The sequence below is a fragment of the Strigops habroptila genome, chromosome 3, assembly GCF_004027225.2.
Source record: "Strigops habroptila isolate Jane chromosome 3, bStrHab1.2.pri, whole genome shotgun sequence".
Taxonomy (NCBI): Eukaryota; Metazoa; Chordata; class Aves; order Psittaciformes; family Psittacidae; genus Strigops; species Strigops habroptila.
The window spans coordinates 12,554,379-12,580,282 of record NC_044279.2 but is presented as its reverse complement, the minus strand read 5'-3'; the positions used below and the strand labels follow the sequence as shown (position 1 = coordinate 12,580,282).

The 25,904-nt window shown below is 39.0% G+C and overlaps 1 protein-coding gene across 8 annotated transcripts in view; it reads right to left on the bottom strand.

Annotated features, from left to right (window-relative positions):
* Positions 1–25,904, bottom strand: part of MAGI2 (membrane associated guanylate kinase, WW and PDZ domain containing 2) — a 737,601-nt gene that overhangs the window by 146,053 nt on the left and 565,644 nt on the right. For all 8 annotated transcript variants that reach the window (XM_030478640.1, XM_030478639.1, XM_030478638.1 and 5 more), the window contains 3 exons: positions 10,774–10,831; positions 3,700–3,821; positions 2,064–2,246 (listed from right to left, as the gene is read on the bottom strand). In XM_030478640.1, the coding sequence (XP_030334500.1) occupies positions 2,064–2,246; positions 3,700–3,821; positions 10,774–10,831 (363 nt within the window). The remainder of the gene's footprint in view (positions 1–2,063; positions 2,247–3,699; positions 3,822–10,773; positions 10,832–25,904) is intronic.

Genomic DNA, 25,904 nt, shown 5'->3' with positions numbered 1-25,904 from the left:
AAATGTTTTTTCTATGCATTTTAAAGCACATTTTTCCTATATATCCTTAACGCAGTCCATGACTACAATAATCACCATCAATATTATTATGACACCCATATTCAATTTCAACATCAAAATTGCACGGATACTCTCCTTTCCAGAGAAAAGAACTCCATATGAACAAGTTCACCAATAACCAGCCCACACTTCAAATGGATTAGCAGTTACATTCGAGTGCTGGGTCTAAGAATGCTAAACCATGCCAAACAAGGAAAATCCCTCATAATGTGTATTAGGTAATATGAATATACTAGGGAAAATGATGTTCATGTGACTAAAATCTCCTGAACTTCAGAAAGTCTGCTGTATCATTTGTTCACTTAATCAGCTAATTTAATTTTGCTCTTGGGAACTAAATTGCATTAAGTTAAAATGGCAACTAGAATTGAGAATTAAAAAGCTGTTAGACTAATTTCTTTATAAAAAAACAATGGCATCAATCTATATTCTACTTCTTTCTTACATTTTACTTCTTTTTAAGTTCTCTGTTTACCTATTTGTCATCAGATGCTGGCTGAAATATAGGAGTTAAGGCAAACTGTGTTTTTGTAAAAATAATACTTTTCACAACCTTCACACTTCCTACTTGAGAAGTCCTGGAGAGTCCTACAGAATAAACTAGAGTTCAGGGTGATTTATTCTGAACATACAATAGTCCAGATCATTCCTTTGCTACAATAAAAGAAGGATAAAAGGACCTTTCCAGAAGAATCACTTTGGACTATTCAACCCACAAAAACTCTGTGTTTGCGTCTGCCTCCTGTACTGTAACACCCTAAAAGGATCTTGCTTTGCTGTTGTGGTCCATCCACAGTGATCTGTCACAAGCTAGGAAATCTTCTTTATCTTCACAGTGACTTTGGCCACCGTGAACTTAGTTTGCTGCAGAGGCAACATAAATCCCAAGCCAGCATTTCTTCCATAAAGTCTTGGTGAGAAATGGAAGGAAAAATTACACACATGTCCCAGTAGTGATGTGCAGCTGACTATTATCTGAGGAACAAGGATCGCTGGGGAGAGATGCTACACAGCCATAGGGCTATATGAACACAGAACTACAGTAATCAGAAACCAGTTGCACCAGTGTAAACCACACTTGGATCTAAAGAATAAAAATCTTCACCATGAGTGTGGGTAAGTCCTGGGACAGGAGTCCACAGACGCTGTGGGATCTCTGTCCTATAAAATTTCTAAAGTCCCATGGATGAAGCCCTGACCAACCACGAAGTTAACCCTGCTTTGAGCAAGAGGTCAGTGACTGGTGGTCCCTGCCAACTGTAATTATTCTATTAGTCTCTGAATGTCTTCTCCTACAGGAGTTGATGGCTGGCTTGGAAACTGAGTGACCCTTCCTCCAAAAATATCCATACATAGACCTGATGTGACCCTGCAAACCTTTAATATAGTGGTTTGCAGTCTTTATCAATCTGTGGACATGAAAATATTTCCTGTGGTGGTCAAGATCCTAAGAGCGGCTTGAAATCTAAGAGCAAGTTTGTTTTAGTAAGTTTTCACAGCTTCTTTATTAGTAGGCCACAGATGCTTAGGTGTCCATATGCCACACTGAAAACTCTTGTTTTCATGGTTCTAATGAAAATTTTGGATCAGACTCAACTTTAATTATTTTGCAAAACCATCCTTTCTAAAGAAATAAATTTGCACTTAGTAGTCTGTGCTCTCTCTGCCTGTCTCTTTTTCTTTCCATACACAGATTCCCCTTGAGTAAAGAGCCTATAAACCAAAGAACATTGTATCCCATTTTTATGTAGGAGCATGCAGAGATCTTTTCTTGCTTAAAATATTGTGAAATGGGAAAAATAAACTATGTGGCATTATTAGAAAGAAAAATCACAAGAAAAGTTTCATCTGAGAAGCTTATCTTTTCTTATAGAGTAGCTGTTTTACACATTAACACAGAAAGTCATATGGAAAAATGTATGCATTCATGGAGAGAATGAGACTCAGAAATCTATGTCTCATTCAACTTCTCATATAAAAGAACAAAGAACTATCTTAATTACCTGTTTCCATTTTCCCATCTTGTGCTGCAGGCCCATCAGGAATTACACTCTTCACCTGGAGAAACTCATCTGGCTCATCCCCACCAATGATGGTAAATCCAAAGCCCATGTTGCTTTTCTTAAGAGTTGTGCTGAGGAAAGTCCCCTTCAGCTGTGATGCATCACGGGTGAAGAGTGGTTTTTCTACATCAGTCAACGCAAACAAGAAAGGCAAAAGTTCTGATCCAGTCACAACACAGTGGGGACAGCAGATAACAATATTGGCTGACAGCAGGTGACAGTGTATGAAAACCAAGAAAATAAAGAGTGCAGGCATTCCAGGAAAATACTATTTGTGAGTTCTTGTATTAATACAAAGCTTAAAATGTATTTCTCATCTGTGGCAGATCAGCCTTTAGCAGGGAGTTATAAATACTCTTTCATATTAGAAATACATTTAGAAGTGGGTATTGTGTAGCTAAAATAATTACAATAAAAATGATCTGTGAGGTAATTTTAAAACTTCTTTCATAACCCAAAAATTCAGCTTTGTCTACAAAGCAACACATTCTCCATAATTCCCCTCTCAACCACAATAAGGAAAATACCCCCTGAATATCTCATTCCATTTGTTAACAAGAAGTGCTAAATAAGATGTGAGCTTTTCTCTCCAAACATGTGTGGCTTTGGCATTTGACAAGTGACACACATAAGTGCAGTGCAACCTTCGCGCCCCCTCTCCGCATGCCTCGGTGTGTGGTGTGGGTGGCGGGGGCTCCCCATGCCTCTCTCCCATGCTGAGCTTGGTGAGGATGGGTGGGAGGAAGGTGCAGAGGTTGTGACTTCAACTGCTCTCACTACACTCGCAGCGGTGGGGCTGGGCTGGCCGGCAGCAGAGGACATACCGTGCAGCCTGCGCATCCCCGGGGGGGCACACCAGCACTGGGACAGGTCATTCACGCTGTGGGACCTCTTGGGAGCGGGGCGCAGGTGGGCAAATTTGGGTCTAGGTAAGGTTGATGAGAAGCTTTCTACTGTTATAAAGGAGAACAAGCCTCATTCTCTGGTTATAACCTTACATTAAAGTTTATTAGTTTCTACCGATACTGTTTGATGCTTATACAGCTCATTTTAAGCACATTAATTTTGATGTTGCCAAGAGGCTGTATTCTTGTAAACTCCTACAACACAGTGCTTGAGGCTTTTAACTTAATTGATGCTTGCTAGATGAACTAGCTCAGAAACATACCAAACATCAATTAACGGTAATTTAGAGAAAGTACAATTAATTATTTCAGTGTTGCCAACCTCGGGTGCTCAGGAGAGAGTTGTATTTTCCCAAGAATAGAATTTATGATTTTATTTAGAAAATTACTTCAGAGCTTTTATTGTTCTTTCTGTTTCTCAGCCTTTAGGAAGCAGTACAGTCAACTTTTCTGTCTTTTCTCTGCACCTCTGAAGGTTAGAGCATTTTAGGTGGCTCGTGAGTCCCACAGTTCTGGGAGTTGACAGGGGAGAAAAATGCTAGGAGATAGGTAATAACATTGTGAGTATTGGCAACGCTACTCTTTTAATCAGACTATGATAAAATTGTTGTCACATAAACAGGAGAACAGCATCTTCCATCTTAACTAAGATAGCTGACACGGTACTGTACCTCGGAAACCTTGGGCCTGCATAGGCTTTGTTCCAAGTTCTGCGTTGGGCATGTTATGCTGCTGTAGCTTCCTTTTTGCTTCTAGGACAGGGTTTTCAAATTGTGTTCTTCGATTTATGTGGCTGGAAAAAATTTGGTTTTGATTAAAAAACTGGGTTCAGATGGGGAAAATTATCATTTTGACAGGAGGATATTGTATGTAACTTAGGTGTGTGTGGTTAGAGATCGAAACCGTAATGAATCCCCAATGGGCCTGAGCATGCCCCTTATACTCCACACAATTTTGTTGAGGATAAGAAATGCACGATCTAGCGCATTGCATAATGAACAGCACTAAGTGTCCTATCATTTCAATATGCTGAACTCTGAGACAGACGAATGGTTTCGATCTACGGGACTACATACTAAATAGCAGTACTGACCGACAATGACAGTTTTGCACGTTTTTAGCACAAGCGTTATTCTGTGCATGATTCAAAGGTTATGAACTAGTTTTGGGCATTATTATCTATGAGCTGTAAGTGAAATTATTTAATCACATACAGAAAAGGTAAAGCGTAGAACACAGAGTGGTTTTATGATTGTAGCTTAGAAATAAATCTAACATACGAAATAAACTGAAGATTACTTCTTTTTAATTCTATCTATATATCTACTCAGCTGTACAGAAAAATCGAATGTTGCAGAAACTAAGTCAGATGGTAGATTAGCACTACATAGATAAATATATGAAATATAAGAAAATCGAATGTACACATTTTTCTTTATGTTTTACATTTCCTGCAGCAGCTAAGTAAGTATATATCTGTCATTACACCACTATTTTTCTGTATTGTGTTTAGAGCTACTACCTTAACTACATACTTTCATCATATCCTTGATTTTAATTCCTTCATTTAAAGCATGCATTTTATCAATCCTGCCCTGTGATATGTTTCACATGTTTTCTGAAGAAGACAAAACAACTTAGTAGGCTGCATCAAACAACTCTGCAAGATGGGATCACAACTGTAAACGTTCTGAGGAAATAAATACATTGGTACAGAAGGGCAAGTTTTCAAATATGTCACTCCTTATTTGTGCTCACTGAGGCACTATTTATTGAGTTCTTCTGAAAATCCAATCCAAATCATGAGCTTTAGGTACTTGGAGAGGTGACCTGGGAACTTTTGAAACTCTAAAATCCTAAAAAGGGTAGAATACCTTCAGTTAATATTGAAATGACCTTTTATGCCACATTAAGCACTTCTCAGGTCCCTTGGGATTCAGATCCTACCCCTGCTTCAAAGAAAGTAAGTGGAATTGCCATTAAGAAGTGAGGTAGAGGAAAGGCAGTAAGTCGTGTGGGAGTGCAATACACCTGGAAAACCAGGATTTAGTGATCAGAGCTAATGCAATGAAAAAATTTTCAGTCACGTAAAAGAATATTTGATTTAATGAGAAGAAGTAAATGTAATAAATCCTAGAGTTGCTACTTTCTTAACAGGGCTATAACTTATTCAAGTTGCTGCTAACTTACTCTTGTACTCTAAAATTTTGATTAATAGTTTTCACATAAATTTTAATCTATGCTGCAGACAGAGAAAGCCCTTTTTGTTTCTTTCCTTCTTCAGACAGGCTGTTTAAGAGCGTAAGCTTTCCTTTCCTAGACTTTTGCTTTCTAGCTAGACCATGCTGTAATTGCCAGAGTCTTCAGCACCTTAGTCTATCACAAACACAGGAACATATGATGGAATGGAGACAAACTTGACCAGTTAAAAATGAAGAAAGATAAGACTTACATGCATTAAATAGGGTAATTATCAACTACTAACATAAGCATGAAAAATTTAATTTTCATGCTACCACCTATCAGGTAATATACTTCAATATTGTAAAGGAAATACTACTACTGCCATTATAAAAGGCAATAAATACTGCATAAAGTTCTGACCACCTATGATCAATTAAAATTAATCCATAAAAAGGTTTTACAGGAAAAACAGTGAAAGAGAGAGTCTTCTATGATAGAAGACCAAAGCAGATTTACCTTTTTATTCAAGCAGAATTAATTCTGATATGTAATTGCAATCTGTGAATACATTTGGAAGTAAATACTAGAATGTATTAAAGATGTCAAGATTCCAGTCTTGAAATCTGTAGGCTTCATACAAGCAGAAGTGTTAAATTATGCAACAGCTTACAATAGCAGATATAGGGAAAAATATCTAGCATTATGTTAGCATCTGATATGGTTAAAACCAGGGTTGCTACACAGTGAGTTAATTGCTTCAACACAGGGAACAGGTCTTATTTTAAGAAGCTCTAAAGTATCCTGGCCTGGTCTTCGTCTCCCCTTCCGGAAGAGCTTTTGTGCCATATTGCGCAGATGTAATGGATATCTGAGGTCACACTACAGATCTCCATTTAGGATCCTCAGTGTTTAAGGACTATCCTTAGTGTCATTCTATAAATGCAGGGCACATCTCAGTGCCCCAGGAGGCCTCTTGTAGATCTAAGTTACAACTTATATGTGGTTCTGTGATCTATAAAAGGATGAGATTTTAGCTAACATAGGATGTGTCTGTGGCTCAAGGAACATCAGTTCCTATGGTACTGACATGACAGCTAGAATCTGTTGTCCACTGCCTCTCTACAGTATTTAGGTAGAGTTGTGGTTTAGTCCATTTACACATAAATGTCTTCAGTAATGGCTACCTTGAAAATAACTCTTTTGTCCTAGCAGATCAGACAGGAATATTAGCAGAGGTACTTGAAGCACCACAAGTTGTTGATGCAACTCATGCAATTCTTAGCTCCAATTTATTCACATATTTTATCTGTTTTATGGTAGCATGCAGTCTTGAAAGCTCAATGTGAAAATTTCAACAAAATTGAACAACAGCATTTAAATATTGTGTCTCAAAGGGGTCAAAGAAAAGAAAATTATACTGATGATCAGTTATTTGTATCAGTCAGTAGCTGGATTTATGCTCCTAGACTGATGAAACATGAAACACTTCCCTTTCATGCAATTTTAAGTGCTATACAGCTTCATGCTAAATCAGAAAAATTGCTACTCCTGAGTTTACCTGAGAAAGAAGTTATTAGGCTAAGCAGTTCCCTTGAAAGGACATTCTAGCCTTTCATCTAGCTAATTCAACTGCATACAAAATAGATATTACTAACCTAGGCCTTTATGAGACAAGCCAAATGCAAGTTTAAGAGATGGTTACAAATAAGTGCTTTTGTGGTTAAAACAGATTTTGGATGTGATCAAAAAATGTATTTTTCATTTCTCACAGTATCTAATTCAGTGAGCATTTTTATCTTCAGTTTTCTTCCTTTATTTTATACAATGAATATTAAACATAAAAGCCTAATCCAAAGACAAGAATCCAAGTAAATTCTCCTAGTGCCAATGTGGCTGTACAGAAAAACCATGGTGCCTTTTGTTTGCTTTCTAGTCCTATGAATCCTGCATTTCCCTCTGCAGAGAAGAAGGGATGGCCAGTGCTGCTGTCCTCTGTTAGCTCACTGTATGCTAACTGGGGACAACCCCTCAGACGTAGGATTTGTTTTGGGGCTGCATTTACCTGTGAATTTGAAACACTGTCTCTTGTATTACGAGGAGGTATTGTCACCACCAATCAGCCTGTAAGACAGAGGCACCATTCTGCCATCTCACCTGTGAATATGGTCAGGCTAAGTTGGTTTTGTGTTGGAGTTTCATGTTCGGTGTGCTTTAGACAACCGCAACACATTCTTAGGAGATTTATGGGCAGTAATGCCTACTATGCAAATTTTAATTGATGGCCAAGATACTGAGCCCTGCCAAAATGTTAGCATGTCTGAGCATGTGCACTAGCAGAAAGAGTCTAACGTATCTCGTTTTCTTATCTACCTTAATGTATGGGATTTTTTGGCAGTTTGCGACTCTAACTTTTGAAATTCTTGCCTATAACCCACCAAAGTAATTCTGAAGATCAGGATGCCTAAAAGACAGACATTCTGATACGTAACTTGTTAGTCCCTGAGTCCTCTTTCATTGACATATTTCAGTACTTTATGATGACCAAAAACCTGAAGTAAATTTTTCTATTTGAGTAGCAACAAAGCATTGTCAGAAACCGCAAGTCAAGGAGGTGAATTTTCCAGAATACCTGTATGGCTAATTTAGCTGTTCTATTAAGAACACAGTGCCTGGAAATTGAGCTTTGTATTGTAGTTAATCATCCTTAAAGGGGGAAATAATCTTTTGGCAATTAGAATGCTGAAAGATCCAGCGCACTCTAATAACCATATTCTCTCCATAGCCCTGCACAGCTAAGTGCTGCTAGTTCTTAGTTTATAAATTAAGAGAAAATTGCATGAAAGTTAACCCATGTCTAGCAAACTTCTCATTTATGTCGAATGTCTACACCTTACAAATGAAGCCTGGACCTTCATAACAAAGCAAATGAAAACTTTAATAAAGCCTCACACCTACATTCATGCATGATTAGGAAAGGAAGTGATATTGGAGACCTTATTTAACAGAACTTGCAAATATGTTGCGCATAGTCTTTATTAGCTTTACTAGTGAGACCCTTGAGGTTTTCCTTTGTTTCTTCTTTAGTTTTTCATCTGGTCTCAGAGTATTGGAGCTGAGCATGGCTGGTCCTTTTAAGGTGAACCTGAGCCTTTCTGCCTCATTGCTCATCTTTACAAACTTCCCATGGGATACAAACATTTCAGTGAGCAGACAACAAGCCCTTCTTTCACTGACAGTTTTAAAGGCCTGCAGGTAAAGTTGGACTGGACTTGAATGTGTGAAAGTTTGTAATCTAACTTTTCAGGATTTAATCACTTTTATGACATAATTAAGAGAGTTTATTGTAATCTGATTTTATCCAGTTAAAAATGAACTCATCTGTTGAATACTGGTTATAAAAAAAGGTATGACTGCCGCTTCTTAGCATGAAAAATGGAAAGCAATCTTTGTTTCAAAGTTATTGAGCTCAGACAGCAAATTAAAGTACAGCTACATTTTACTGACTATAAAACTCCTTATGAACTTAGTGCGGCTGCAGTTTTAATGCCATCCTGTGAACATCCATTCCACTTCTAAAAATCTCTGAGCCTCCAGTAGGTTTGATGTATCTTTCCACAAATCTTATCTGTGGTAGGATTAATAAATTTGGCACTAACAGCCTTAAAGTACGCAATTGCATAATAACATCTGGGCCTGGTGCCTTGTGTCTGTTTACCCGTGGTTGGGCACGAAACGGAGATAAATACTCGTTCCCTTTCTGACTGCAGTGAAGTGTGAGCCTCACTGGTGCCAGAATGCCTTGGGCTGTGCGAACAACTGAGCGAGGTCTCGGTAAGAGATTGATGCACAGGAATTGCACAACACCTGTACTCACCAAAACACATGAAAAACGACTGAGGCAGAACGCTTACACCCAGCAGCTGCATAATTGCACATGCAGAAGTCTTTAGGGGAGGTTAAGTACAAAGAGATACGAGAACTCCAGCCCCTAGCTACTTGGGGACATCATAAAAGAACTCAGGCATAAAAAGAGAGGGTAATTTAATGGTATAACGTAGGGACTTCAAAACCTTACTTATCTTTTTGCTTAGATCTGGCCTGACTAAGCTGATTTGGGCCGAGCAGCAAAGCAGATGGGGCTGCTGGCTCCTTCACCTGAGGGCAGGGAACAGGCTGGGGACAAAGCAGCAGAGAAGGTGCTCCTGCATTTGGAGAACAGGACAGGAGTCAGCAGGGTAGTGGCCAAATGCCGTTTTCATTTGTTTGGTTGGTTTTAAGGAGGGCTAGGGAAGGTGCATGGGAATCCACATGCTGCTACCATCATAGCAGTAAAGAAAGGGGCACCTTACATCTTCCAGACCTCCAGAAATCAGATCTCTTCTTGATCTCTCTGTCCAGCTCTACCCTGTGCATGTTAATAGCATCATATCCTGGGGTTTGGAAAACCTACATCCCAGTATCTGTCCAGAATGATCCTGCAGTCAATGTGTTGGTATGGATTCAAGAGACCAAGGGAATAATGTGATACACGAACAAAAATTTTCTATTTTGTATGAAACAACTCGAATAAATGTACTGCTTAACTTCCAGCATTTGAATTTGAGATTTTAGGTCAGGGGCCATTGTTTCTAAAGATCTCTGTTGTTTAATAAAAGGAACTAATGGATAGATATTTCTCAACCTTTCAAGCACTGTCTGCACAGTCACAGAGAGTGACTTTCTGCCTTCTCTGCTATATACTTTGTGTAGAGAGTGGAATGAGAACCGACCACTGCGAACAGGTTTCACGATTTTGAATCTAGATTCACTCTGCATAAGTCTCATTTGCTGTGTTAAGTTAAAAAGCAGAGAAAATAATCTCCCCAATTTACTTATTTTATGTAGAAGTGGCCAGAACAGGTTCTACCTATTACTTCAGACGAAAGCTTCATGTTGCCCTTTTCACAGAGGAGTAAAAAGCATTTTTTCTTGTTTCATAACTAAAATAAAATCTGAAAAAAAATTAAATCAAGGATTGTGCTATGAAAATAGAAATTTATATTCTCTTATTTTCAGCTGCACTTTTATGTACAAAATAAAATATAACATCCCTAAAATTTTATATGCAGTGTATAAATAACCTGCCTTCTGGTATGAGCACTATAAACATCTGATTTGCAGCAAGGAAGGACTACCCAGAAAATTATCTTAACTGAGCTAAAATGATTATGCTTTGCTTTATTCGTTGATTAACAAGGTCTCTACTTCATTGCATATCCACGGCTTACATAGAAAATACATTTCTTAATGAATATGATCTCTGTACAAGCATCAGCTGGAACAATACCATGAAATCAGACCTTGGAGAAAGGGAATGACTGAATGCCTGAGTCACTGATTTGAGACACATTGAATATATTTGGACACATTAGCTGTATTGATGACTGAGAATTCCTGGTATACTCTCGGTTTAACACATCAAGTAATTGTACCCATTCCTTGACAAGCTAAGCACTGCAGAGGATACTGGTATCAGGTTATGACATATTAATAGCAACTTAATATTGAACTTGGAAACTTACTCAACATAATAAGTGCCATAAATGGGATCATCAATTTTCTCCCAGCCATATGGAAGCTCTGAAAAACAAAGAGTTATCTCTCTCAGTAAATGCAGTACAGAATGCTAAGATTTCTAATAACAAAACTGTGGATCTTTGCTGTGTGTTGAGGGAAATAACTTGATAGTGAAATTAGATACGATGACTAAAGCAAATGTCAAATCTTGAGCACACACACACATACACACACACACACTCCCCACGGCCACAAGTAGTAGTAACTTGAAAACTGGCATGCAAACACAGACCTCAGTGTCTAGAACAACACATTTTTAGTTGAACTCCTTGAATTGTTCCAACAGCTGTGCCACCAACAACTGTAGCACATCTTGTATGCCATCACCACTGGAGGAAGTGAGGGCATTCTGTTTTCCCAAATAGGTACATGCGAAAAAAGCACTTTGCTTTTTGAGCTTTTTTCTTTCCCATGAATCCTGGAAAAGTTGGTCTAGAAAGAATGAAAAGAGTTTGCCTTCTGCCATGTAAGTACAATAATTATACCTAAATGTTCCTGAGAAGTTTGTACTATTCATCTTACTGTGATGGCAATTCCACAGCCTCCAAAGGCACCCTGTTCCAAAGTTTAGTTATATATCAGGGACATTGAAGTACATAGTAGTACATGGAAGTACAAACCAAGATATTGTAGTACCTTCTGGCCATAAAACTAATTACATTTTGAAGAAATAGAGATCCCTAAAACATTTTAGTATTAACAATTAAAATGTTAAAACATTAATTCAATAATCTTGAAAATCAATGTGTTCATGTACAAGCAAACTGTTACATATATATTCATGTACATCCATACATATTTTATTATCACTCACACTGCATGCTTAAAAAATTATTATACTGCCAACAGAACTTCATCTTGTGTTTAAAAGGCACCACATGGATGTGATAAATACCTCAGTTGACATGAACAGAGTGAAAACCTCAGTTCCAGATGTGATGACTTTGATGGCGGAGACTCAGAAAAGGATGGGCATTCCCATCACATACAGGTACCAATTTCTGTGCAGTTAAAGACTATGTCACAATATAGGGGAGTGGAACTGATTCTGGAATTCTTTATCCTTTTTTCCTTTTTAAACTCAGTTGCGCTTCTAAAGTAACTTTCTGGAGACAATGAGTACTAAATAGACAGAGCAGAACTGATGTATCTCATACTGAACAGACAATACACAATTATTTATGTGCTCTAAAAGGCAAATAGGCAAGTAAAGCCTGACTGCCAATAGGGAGATTAAAGAGTTAAAAAAAAAACATGTTTAGAAATCGCTTAATGTCTGCTTTTTACTTCTCCTCTAAATGTACCTCTTTTCTGAGTGAACCTGCTTAGACTGCTGGATGCTTAGACATCCCTTCAAGGATGTTCCTGCTCAGCCTTTTCCAATACTGCAATTAAGGGTACAACTCTCTGCCAGAGACTGGCATTACTTTTTTGCAATGAAAAGCTCAAGGACTTTCTTGATGTTGATACTCAATTTTTCCTATTAGTCTTAGAATATTGTTAGCGTTGAAATCTTCACAAGACCACACTCTGAACTGCTTTTGTCAGGGCTATTTTGATATTGTCACTTCACAGGAATAAAAACAGCATAAGCTATTTAAGCAGGTCACAGAATCACCGAACTGAGGTTGGAAGACACCTCTGCATATTGTCTATCCCGATCTCTCTGCTCAAAGCAGGGTCACTTAGACCAGGTTGCTCATGTCCATCTTCAGTTAGCTTTTAAATATCTCCAAGGACAGTGACTCTGCAACCTTTCTGGGCAACTTCTTCAAGTGTTTGGTCACTTATAGAGTAAGAGGTTTTTTCAGAATCCCCCGTATTTCAGTTTGTACCCTTTACCTCCTGTCCTGTCACAGGATATCACTGAAAAAAGCCTGATTCCATCTTCCTTGCACCTCCCTTCATGTATTTATTTAGTTTGATAAAACCCTCCTTGAGCCTTCTCTTCTCCAGGCTAAACAGTCCCAGCTCTCCCAGCCTTTCCTTATCGGAGAGATGCTCCAGTCCCTTAATAATCTCAGTGGCCCTTCACTGCTCTCCTGTATGTCCATGTCTCTCTTGTACTGGGGAGCCCAGAACTGGATCCAGAATTCCAGCTGTGTCTCACCAGTGCTGAGGAGAGGGGAAGGATCACCTCCCTTGATCTGCTGGCAATGCTCTGCCAACTACAGCCCAGGAGGCTGTTGGCCTGCTTTGTTGCAAGGGCATGTCACTGCCTCATCATTGAGTCACCAATCATTAGAAAGCCCTGATGTTGCTCTTTCCAGACCTGCTCAGAACTTCAGTAAAATCTGTAGGTAATTGACCCTGCAATGATTCCCACAAAGTTCTATATATCCTGAGACAAGATTGTGGAATGCTATCTGTAAATATTCAGAAAGAAAGCAGCTGCAGCACAAATTCTATACAGCCCTATAGTAAGTTTCATTCCCAATTCATTCATGATAAACAAGGCAATAATTTGCTATAAAAAAAGATGCTTTTACCTAGCCCTATGACACAGAACGAGTATAAAGTACTAGTTTAAATACTAGAGGTACATTTTATTCTCATGTAACCTTTCAAGGTTTTCTTCCCCTAATTAACTTAATGCTGCTTTCATATCTGACCATCTAATATCACATTCCCTTAGAGAAAAGTGAGGCAGGTACTGGTAAATCTGTACATAAAAATATACACAAACACACACGCACATATAGGTCCCTGTCCCAGAATGAATTAGTAAATGGAGTTTTTTCTAACTATGAAATTGAAGAACAGAAAGTAGATGTTTTGCCCAAACTTAAAGGTAGGTATTTTTCTCTAAATATATACACTTTAAAGCATATAAATGCATAGGACATATTTTATTTTACATATTTCTGAAAATCTGAAATAATTTGAGGATTTACTATTAACCTATTGGCCTATTTTGTCCTAAAGTAATACGTAACTATTTATGAACTACCACAACTATTGAGAAGGAAAATGGCAAATCCCATTTTCTAGGGTAAAAGTCTGTAAAAATTTAATGAATTTGACGTATTATGGAGAATCCACTTTTAAATGCATGGATTCAGAAGAAGGGGGAAAAAAAAATTACCCTTGTGTATCATAATAGATATAAACTCCATCTAAGGCTATGGTCTAATTTAATTTTTCCATTTGAGATGCAGCCTGTAAGCTATGTTTAATTAATATTCTGTGATGACCAGTAAAACGAAATTGCTAGAGCACAAACTCCAAGGCTCCTGCCCACCAAGTGTGGCAGATAAGGTTAGTGGAGGGTAGTTTGCTACAGAGCTTCTGTTAGAACAATCTTCTGCTACATTTGCTTTCAGGAGCATTGCTATTATTTTTCATTACATTAAGCAGCAGCGTCTATTCCATTTTTCACTACTGAAATGAAAGATTACAGGACAGAAATACTTTAGTGCTTCATAAAACAGGAAGCTAAACATTTGCCAAATTAGGGGTGAGGGCATTACAGTTTCTCTTTTTCATTTCACTGTGCCCAGGGCCCATCATTAGGGATGAGAGTGAACAGTAAACATTTATAAAAGAGAATTATTATAAAACACTAGTGAAGGAGATTACCGTTGGCCACTGTGATGTGAATTAGGAAGGGAGCTATAAATTCTAGCATTCTCTGATACTCATTTGGTTGCACTTGCATGCTAGTTCATGTACAATTTCTGCAATCAACAGTTTCATGGTTACTATGCTATATATGAAGTCTTCATTTTCATGAGCTCAACACTTCTATCATTCATGTCTCAATTCTACTGACTTCAGGAGGCTTTCTCTGTATAGAAAGAAAATAAATCCCAACAAACTACTCTTTATTTTAAATCTTCAATATCTAGCATTGCATGTCCACAGATTCCCTCCTATCACCCAGTGGAGGGCCTGTTCAGGAACATTTGTATAATCACCATTTAAAAATCAGTAATAATTTGTGTAGCATTTGGCAATGTTGATCCCATGAGTGGATGGAAAGGTGATGGATAATCTGTATAGTATGGTTATACACTCCCAGACAATTTGCTTCGTATTTTCAAAAAGAGAAAGAAAAAAGAAAAAATAGAAAGACTAATAGGAATTCAAGTAACTCACTTTAATAATCAATGGTAGTATCTTCTCGTTACAGCCTACTTATGCCAATGGTCCAGACACTTATTCTGACTTCTGAAAGCTGTTATGTTTGAGAATGATTTTCGATGGTGCCACTTTACCTTCTCTGGGAATGGAGGAAGGAGTACATTTTGGATCTCAATGTGCCAAGATGAAAAAGCATATTACCAAACCAAAAGATTAATTTTTATGAAGTTTATGGAGTACAAACTGTATTAAAGAGTCATAAAAACCTCTCAAGGTTTCAGAACAACAGCCAACATTGTGTCACTTCCCTACTGACAGGCTGGAAAGACAGAGAGCATACTGAATTGGCTGCAATCAAAATATTTGTATAGTACGAAATAATAAAGTGTGAGAAAGAAAAATAAAATATATGTCTGCTGTTATTGAAAATGCTGTCAATAAAGATGTGGAAGCTATGGAAGTCAACATGAGTTTGCTTCACCTGCCTTGTTAACAACCTTTTCTAAGGTCAAGAATCCTTTTCTAACCTATTTGAGACTTCTCAGAAAAATACTGTAACTTTCCACTCAACAGCTTTACCTCTTGCTTTCTCTCTCTTTTCTTTCTCCCTGTTTCAAATTCAGTTTTGCCTTCTCAAGTCAGTTGCCTACTACAAAGACTATCATGAGAGCTGGGTTAAAAGTTACAGAATACTGTGCAGCTCCACAGTCCAATGCAGTTGCACATTCTTCCTGTTTCTTTAAGAGATATAATCCTTGCAAGTATTTATCTGTAAGTCTAAACCAGTGTTCCTCATTGCATATCTTACACAAAAAACACTGGCTGCAATACGCTAAGGCACAGCACATAGATTACCAGGGAGCGGATGCTGCTCCTGGTGTGCTGTGCTGCTCCCTCAGGAGCAAAGGGCTGGAGACGTCTGGTTTGAATGCTTTTGTTAGTGCACATCCACACTGCCGGGATGATACATGAAACAGACATAATGCTACTGCTCCTGAAAACTTCTGTTACAGGTTGCCATAAGGAAAGAGAGGATAACTGCTCACTGAAAATCAGTATTTAACTTACTGCTCGCATATCTGTGTGAATTCTGATAGGTCACCTACCTGCACACCATCTGGAAGCTCCAAAACCCGACAAAAATATCAACAGGTATATGCTATGGTAAAATTCATTATAATACCTCAACAGGTTCCTCCACTTAGCCAATGTTTCAAATGTCACTTCCTGAGCTGGAAAATGCAATTACTAATATGGACTTCTTTGTGCTAGTGAACAAATCAAAAGCTGTGGATGAACAACTCCACCTCCATGGCAAAACCAAATTCACTTTTCCAATCATGGAAGACCTGGAAAACTTAGGGAATGTACCACCTCCAAGCCAAGCCATATAAGATCATTTTCAATTAAACTTGTGTTCTCCAACTGCCATTCTCATAGCAGCAAATTTCACAGTCATGACTGTTTATATTCTGTCTGTAATCACCAACCATTCATGTGCAATTTATTCTCATGAATAAAATGACATTATGCATAATTTCTACTTGCACAATGGAAACAAATGTCTAAGTAACATTCACATCTGATATATGCATCTTCTTCCTTCTGTGCAGCTTATTGTGACATGTTACATTCTCAGTTGTGCGGAAAGTAGATTAGGAAATATTACTTTCAATTCAATAATATTTTCCCCCAGCATTGTTACCTAGTGAAATATTGACAACAGTAGGGATATTTTTAACATTAGGTGTACTTGATCCCTCTGACATTCAGAATTGTGTAATGTCTAATCAAGGTTTGCATTAATACTGTGAAAAAGCACCAACTGAATTACTGAGTTTTAACTATCAAAAAAGAGTTCTTAAAAGGCTCGTTAGCTGTTAATTAAAATAGAAATTTAAGAAAATGTAATTAAAAATAAATTAGGGGAAAAAGTACCTTATATGTTGAGAATTTACTTAGCTTATTGTAGGCAGCGTCTGAGATGGTTTTCTTAATAAAGCTTTATTAAAGAATGCAATTCTCAACAGTTTAGTGGGCAATAGCTGAAGCTGGACAGAGAACCCTCCAAGCTTACTGAAAGGTTCAAATAAATTGCAAAAAAACTATTTTCTGTCTATTTAGAAATAATAGCCTTAAGGAAAGCGGAAACAGAAAAAAAATATTAAAACTTTTTTCTGTCATCAAATCATGTTATCCTTTTGTCTTGTTCTGTGTCCTTACTCCTGTGTTATTTGAGCTGGGTACTTGGTTTTTACTACAGAACATTTTAAACCAGCTTCTTGTTGATCTCATAGTTTCCATTAAAGTGACTAATGTTTTGTTGGCGAAACAGAGATCACTAGGAAACACTGAAAAATCTCATTTTTAGGTACAGTTTCTTGACCAGGAGACTGGATATGAATGCATCCAGGTTTCCAAGGAATAACTAAACTTGTGCCTTAGCTTCCAAGCACAGTTTGGGATAATTTCTGAATTCTGTGTTAATTACACATTACCTCATTTTTAATGTAGCAAAGGGTCACTGAAATTCTTATCCTCACAGCTCTTAGCTTTAAACTAGCTAACATGGGCATTGCTAGGAGTTAAGTCACTTCAGGATGTACCTCGGTGCAGAATGTGAACTTGCTGGAGAAGACCAGCACATGCCCCAGTGGTTCCTCACGCGCATGTCAAGGAGCTGTGTTGGCAATGCCAGCTGGTTCAAAGTTCAGATGTGCACATTAAAGGGACTGTCACCAGCACACTCATTTTACCAGTTAGCAGAAAAGGAGCCCCAAGTACATTAACTGCTCACTGCATTATCAATTTGTATTCCTGAAGTTCAGCAGATTTGCTGCATGCCACATATAGCTCCAACGTGCAAGATTCTGCCTTTGAAACTGATTTTATTAACACAGCTTTTTTATGCTATATTCTTTAGACTTTGAAGAAAGCAGACTGGAAAGAAACATTCTTTTTGATCTTCTGCATGTTCAGATCTTTCAGTGCTTGTACCTCATTACCAGCTGTATCAGTTCAGCCTTGTTACAAACCAGTGTTTTCTACCTAATAACAGCCTGATCTCATGAAGCGCAGCTTTTCTTCTATTTGCTTTTCAGTCTTTTCATTTATTTATATTATTTCCTTTGCTGTTAAATGTTTAACAACATACCCTGTGAATTTATGGAGTTATTGAGTTTATTGTTATATAAACTAAAAACTTCAGTTTCGCTACTGACCTAAAAAGACACACAAAAGTATGTGGCCACCAACAGTGCAGGCTAGACCTTATGGGAAGCAGCTAGATATTCCGTTGCTAGTACCTTAAATTCATGTATAAGTTTCAGCATACCTTAGCTAGCTGTCACCTCTTAAGCTCTGGTATAATACAGAATAAAACCCCTATTATTCTGTAACAAACACAAATGACATATTTTTAATGCCATTTTCAGCACCAAATTTTACTAAAAGGGAAACAACAGGATTACCCTCAGCCTTTCCTGACAGAGCAAGTGCCCTTACTCCTGACTAACTTGGTGGCCCTTTGCTGAACTCGTTCCTGTGTATTGATCCAGTTTATCGTGTGGGGTCCCAAAACTGGATGCAGGATTACAGATGCAGTTTGATGAATCAGTTCCCCGCCTATTGCAAGATTTTGTTCCTGTCCAGGTGCAGGACTTGCATTTGTTCTTGTTGAATATGACAAGGTTTCTACCAGCCCATTTATTCAGCCTGGCTAGGTCCCTCAATGGCAGCCCTGCCCTTGACCATGGTGACTGGTTCCCTTGGCGTCACCTGCAAAGTTGACTTTGTTGCCTCCTTCAGACTGTACGTAAAGACGTTGAACAGGACAGACTCTGCTATCTGCAGTACTCCTGTTTCACAGGCATTCAGGTATAGTATGGCCCATCAACCACTACCCTCGGAGCCTCACCACCCAATCGGTTATTTACTGGCACAGTTCTTCATCCATCCAGACTTTTAACACCCTAAATGTGATATACAAATGTTATGGGAGACTGTGTAAAAAAAATCTTGCAGAAGTCAAGGCTTCCTCACCACGGCCTCCCTTACCAGCCTCTCCTCTGATCCTGATAACATAGACTCTCAACCAGCCAGCCGTCCACCCCATAGGAGAGCTCCATACATCCAAGCTGTTCCTCTGCACAGAGGAAAAATCCTTTTCCTGATCTCCCCCTCACCATCTTTCCTGGTCAAACAGGTCACTTTACTTTAAAAATCTGACTGATTTTTAAAAATAACAACACTATAATGAAACTGTCAATCAACATTAGAAAACATCTTTTTTCATTACTTCATTTGTCTCACTGGGCCTTGAGAGTCTCAAGTCAATGTTTCAAAATAAAGCACACAGCATAATGCTTTCTGGCTTGTTTTGTTTTGTTTTTTTCTGTCTTGTTATTATACCAAATGGCAATTACTTGATTTTATGTGACAGGCCAGTGAGGCAAATCTATAGACATATTATAAAAAGAGATGGGAAAATGTAGCTTCTATAGTGATAATGAATAAAAAACCAGCCAAGAACTGCGTTGTATGCTTACAATGAACTGATTGTCTGTGGGTGGTCCACAAATAAAAACTATCCTGCCCAGACTGTAAAATTGCAGAGGTACATTACTCGTTTGTGATGACCTGCAATGGCCTCAGAAGCATCAGATACTGACCTTGGATGGAAATGTCCGTGCAGATTAAAGAACTAGTGCTCTGATTGAGTACAAGATATCTTACATTTCTGTATTTTATTTCCAAGTGGCCAATGAAGTTGCATGCAATCAGATAGAAGAATCCTCCTCAAGGTACTTCCTACATGATCTGTTTCCATGACTACCATGCTTTTTAATAATATGTTTTCACAGTTCTGAACAGTAGCTGAATGTATGTAATGCAGATACATTAGTTGTTTAGATAGTATTTGATGAAATAGATAATTCAATACAATTGATGAGGCAGATTACATAGCACTGTGGAAAACTCAGGTTAATATTGCAGCAGCTGAGGCAGCGATTCTTGGCTTATACTAGTGAAATAAGATTAGAATCTGGTTTTGTCTCCTCAGTGGCTTCATTGCCTCGTCGAGGGTGAGAACTTTAAAAGCCCGTCTTTTATTACTTTTTGCTATCTTGCACTTGAGATAAAAAGCTGCTTTAGTTGCATGCAACTCCTTTCTGAAACTTCTTGTCATAACTTATTCATTATTATGCATTAGTTATATTTATGAGGACACTCAAATTGAGTCACTCCTTACTTTAAACATTATGTTAAAAAATCCCTTGGCATTTGAATGACAAGGAAATATGTATGAACTCAGAAGCTTATTTTTCTTTATTTGAATTGTAATGCCATCTGCCAAAACTATCTCCTAGTAGGGTTCTGTGACAGCATCAGAAAGGAACTTTGCATGAGAAACTGGTGTGTGGTCCTTTGTTAATCTACCAGACACATTTTGTTTTGCATTCATAAGGGCACTTTGCAAAGGTAGTGTCCAATTTATACACAGATTTGTGACAATGACATAATAATCAGGTTTCTAAGTCACTTTTCCTTTAAGAATTTTAACTTCGTGGAATAATAATAACACAATTAAGATCTACCCAGGTTTTCTTCATGTTTTAATGTTCAGCAATGTTGGCATGTAGTAACACGTTATAGGAAGAAAGAAGAAAAAAAGGAAGGCAAAGTAGTGCTTTCATGTTCATATTCATTATTTTTTTTTTTTATACTGCAGTGTCTGTCTTCCCAGTGTAAAACCTTCATATGGCTGAATAGAGTAGTAACCCAAACACTAGGGATGGGACCAAGAGGATACTGTGTTAGAGGGGTAGGATGGAGGTGGAGATGGACAGAGACACGGAAAAATACAAAAAGGAGGCTGTGGTTCTTAATGTGTCTTGTTTACTGTTAAGCATCTGCAAAACCCTTCAGGTTCTTTTCCCAAAGAAAAAAGCCCTTTACTTCTCCCGAGAAACCCCAGATCTCCTTCAAAGACAAACTGCAGTCTTTTCCTAATTCTTCCCAGATCTAGTAGTTTTTTACCAAAAGAATTTGTCCCCCCCTGCCTCCTTCTTGAGGCTCCTTCCTTATAGCCCCAGTAGTGATGCAGCCCCCCTGAATCCTGCTGGGCAAGAGCACCTCCATTACCCTATGTAAACCCAAGCCTTCTCCATTCCCAGAACTTCTGAGGAGAAAAAGATTTTAAAAACAATCAATCAAAAGACTGCTGTGGTGCCTCATAAAAAGCATATCTACAGCATTTCTTCTTAATGGAAGAAGAAAGTGTTGGCTCACTTTTTTTCATTCATGTTCAGCAACAGCCTTTATCATAAGCATCAGCCCAGAGAAATGAGGTTTCTGACTTTCACAATACTGCTATACATAATTTTGGAATGATGAACTGATCTACTTGTTATTCTGACAGAAAGTAACCCTTTTCCTCAGTGTATGCCCTTGTACAGGTATAATTAATTATTTAAATTAAATTAATTACATTTAATTGTATTTGCACTTTATGGTTGAAGGTAGGTCTCCAAACTGAAGCTGTACCAACTCAGTAGCATAACAAATCTTCAATTTAAACTTTTTTTCTGTTAGTCTTTTAATTTCTGCTCTTTACTGTTCTCCAGTTTCCTTAGCTTCTTAAATAAATATTAAGGTCACTACAAGTGCTTAGAAGAAAAGGAGACCCTTCACAGTGCTTCCCCTACAATTTATCCCCAAAGATGTATGGCCTACCACAAAGCTGGAAATGGGAAAAATAACTTGTGGCAACATTTGTTTTAAGACTGATTTCGTTGTCATTGTCCCTAACTATGGAGGGTTGTAATATAACCAGGGAAGCACAAATTAATCACAGAACAGAACAACTTTTAGTGGCTGGTTATATTTCTTCCCAGTCATTTGCAGTCTTCATAAAACTTAATAAACTGTACTGGCCATCTGCAGGCAGAACTCAGAGGATGAGAATTTTATTGGGACTTCTTTACTGGACGGGTGTAGAGACTGTAATTGTTATCTTAAAGTCAAGCAGAGCTGGAATGGACTTGATTTGATGTCTCTCTTGACAGGCACTCCTGATGTTGTAAATGTTAATGTTTGCTATGTACTGCTGTAAAATGTAATGTTGGGATTATTGTCCATAACTTTCAGATGCAGCAGAATGGTCTAAATCAAGTTTGTTTGTAATTTACAATATATTCACTTTGTGCACTAATCAATAACTAGTTATGTTTTTCCTTGGTGAACTTTAATTATTTTGAGTAAAATATTACATGCCTACAGAATACGTGTCCTCAGTTCCAAAGTTTGCCTTTTGTGCTGAGCTGTAGTCAGGTTTTGTGGATTTAAACCAGTGTCTATTTTCTTTCTTGGTACGTAATTAGGTGCTAAAGTTTCACAGGCTTGGTTCAGATCTGATTCACTGGTCTGTGCTTACAGAGGAAGATTATTTCTGTATCATGGGGAAAAAATAAGCCTCCAATCTTTTACAATAAGTCTCCTCCTTATCAATGAGGAGAATTGAATGCTACATCCATTTTAGGTGCAGATTTTTCTCTGCTCCACTGACAGAGTCAGTTGTGCCACTCCCATGCTTGCAAACGGCTGGGTCTGAGGACTTGCAACACCTGTGGTAGAGGCAGCCTCTGCCAGCCTTTTGTACACAGTGAAATGATAAAAATGTATTAGTTGTCCTCTTTGCAGTTACAGTCATAATTACACAATGCAGCTGGTGCTGTAGGAAAATCTGTGCTGTTTAACAGTAAAGTAACTGAAGTGGAAGGAGTGAAGATGGTGTTGCTTTGCAACTGTCTCTTTTTTTTTTTATTTTTTCTTCAGTATCTTGTATTCCTTCTACCATTTTAAAATGAGTAGGGCAAAGGGAAAAGGAGAGTACAAAAGATGAGTGGAAATGAGTGAGAGAAAGCATCAGTGTGACAGTGTGGGGAGGAAGATACGCTACTACGACTGTCACAATGGCTTGGCAAGTCTTGCTTGGACCGGCCCTGAATTGCTCATTTCCCTCCATATATTACTCTCTGCTCCTTTATTTGTCAGTCTCTTCTCTTTTGCCAGTTCTATTTCCTCCATTTTTTTATCTTTTAAATTTATTTTTAGCTTCCTTCCCCCCTGTTTTTGAAATTTTTTGAGTCAGTAACAAACAGGATACCTTCTGGTTTCCTAAAATTGATGGAAGACAACGGTATCTCCTGCTAGTTAAAACAGGAAAAAATGCTTGTGCAATATGTACCATACAGCCTAAAAATGTGAGAATGTTTGTGTTTATAACTTCTGAGTTTGCAGGAGCTGAGTCTGGATATCTGTATGAAGTCTAAAAGAGAATGGGGATTGTATAATATGGTTTTAAGATCATGAGCTGGCTGCTCCTTTTATCCTCTGTGATATGAATATGTAACTCATTAGTGAGTGCTTAGCATGAAGAGGATTTTATAAGATTAAAATTTACTTAGATGGCAGTCTAAGGTTCTTCTGAGAATAATTCCTTGTCTTCCTTTAATAAAGGTAATTAATGTCACTCAGTTGTTTAGGACCACAACTAAACAGGGTAAGAATGGGCTGTATCAAGTCTGTCAATTTTACATTGTCCTCAAGAGTCTGAAGCTCACAACATTTAATCATTATGGCTGGAGGCCAAAGCCACTCTATCACTCCCCTTCTCAGCTGGACAGGAGAGAGAAAATATAATGAAAGGCTCCTGGGCTGAGATAAGGGCAGGGAGAGATCACACACCAGTTACCACCAAGGGCAAACCAGACTTGACTTGGGGAAATGAATTTATTACCAATCATAGAATCACAGAATAATCTGAGTTGGAAGGGGCATTCAAAGCTCATCTAGTCCAACCCCTCCGCAATAAGCAGGGACATCTTCATCTAGATCAGGTTGCCCAGAACCACATCCTGCCTGGCCTTGAATGTCTCCAGGGATGGTGCATCCGCCATGTCTCTGGGCAACCTGTGCCAGGATTTTACCACCCTCATTGTAGAGAATTTTTTCCTCATATCCAGCCTGAATCTCCCCTCTTTCACTTTAAAGCCATCACCCCTCGTCCTATCAAATCAGAGTTGGATAATGAGAAATGAAAATTTGATCTTAAAAACACCTTTCCCACACCCCTCCCTTCTTCCCAGGCTCAACTTTACTCCCAAATTCTCTAACTCCTCAACCCCAGAAGTGCACAGGGACAGAGAATGGGGGTTATGGTCTGTTCATCACATGTCTCTGCTGCTCCTTCCTCCTCAGGGGAGGACTCCTCACACTCTTCCCTGCTTCAGTGTGGGGTCCCTCCCATCGAGACAATCCTCCATGACTCCAATGTGAGTCCTTCCCACGGGGTGCAGTCCTTCAGGAATAGACTGCTCCAGGCTGGGTCCCCACGGGATCACAAGTCCTGCAGCAAACCTGCTCCAGCCTGGGCTCCTTTCCTCACGGGGCCACAGCTCCTGCCAGGAACCTGCTCCAGAGAGCAACTGCTCTCTGGCTGCAGTTGCTGTTCTGCAGCAACTTCTTCCCCTTTCTTAAATATGACATCCCAGAGATGCTACCACCATCACTGATGGGCTTGGCCTTGGCCACCAGTGGGTCTATCTTGGAGCCATCTGGCATTGGCTCCATCGGACATGGGAGAAGCTTCTAGCAGCTTCTCACAGAAGCTACCCCTGTAGCCCCCCACTAACAAAACCCTGCCACACAAGACAAATACACACTATTTGCTCAGATTTTCAGATTTTAACCTGCACTCATATAAGTATGACAATATTTGCTTACCTTAAAAAAATGGAGACCTCATGACCAACTGTGGTCCTAGAAGCATCAAAGTCATTCTCATGTCCCTTCAGAACAAGGCTGTTAAAAGCAACTGGTGTCAGGTAGTACCACTGAGCTAAACTCTGCCCACTCTTCGATTTGCAGGTCAGACTTCTACCATTCAGATGTTACCAAGGTTCTGAAATAATTTAATAAAGTGAACCAAGACAACAGCTATTCATAGCAATTGATCACTAGTGTCCTCATGCACACATAGTTACAACAGTGAGCAGAAAAACTACTGAAAATGCAATTGATCCATCCCAACATTCCTGGTCAGTTGCCAGCACCTGTAATAAGTGCTTGGAGCGATGTAGAGATGTTCCAGCTGCCCCAGCCATTGAGTCTGCTTCATTCGGAGCTCGGCTAAGGTGCCTCTGTACAAACGCCCATAATATGGGGAACAAGCAAGAGGAATTAGAGATGTGTGCAAGGCTATGGGAATATGATGTCATTGGTATCACAGAAACATGGTGGGATGGCTCCTATGACTGGAATGTCGGAACGGAAGGTTACAGGCTGTTTAGAAAAGACAGGCCAGGCAGACGGGGAGGGGGCGTTGCTATCTATGTCAGTGATAGGCTAGAGAGTATGGAACTCTGTCTGGGGACGGGTGATGAGGTAACAGAGTGTTTGTGGGTCAGGATCAAAGGGAAAACAGCAACAGGGGACATTACGGTGGGGATCTGTTACAGGCCGCCTGATCAAGAGGACTCTGTGGATGAAGCGCTCTACAGACAGATAGGAGCAGCCTCACGCTCGCAGGCCCTGGTCCTCATGGGGGACTTCAACCATCCTGACATCTGTTGGAGGGATGGTACGGCCTGGCACAAGCAATCCAGGAGGTTCCTCGATTGTGTGGAAGACAACTTCCTCTTTCAAGCAGTAGAGGAGCCGACGAGGAGAGGTGCCATGCTGGACCTTGTGCTCACCAACAGGGAGGGACTGGTTGGAAATGTAACGCTCCAGGGCAGCCTTGGCTCTAGTGATCACGAGATGGTTGAGTTTGAGATCCTCAGGACGGTGAGAAGAGCGTGCAGCAAGCTCACTGCCCTGGACTTCAAGAAAGCAGACTCTGGCCTCTTCAGGAACCTCCTTAGTAAGGTTTCATGGGATACAGTCCTAGAGGGCAGGGGGGCCCAAGACTGCTGGTCGGTATTCAAGGATC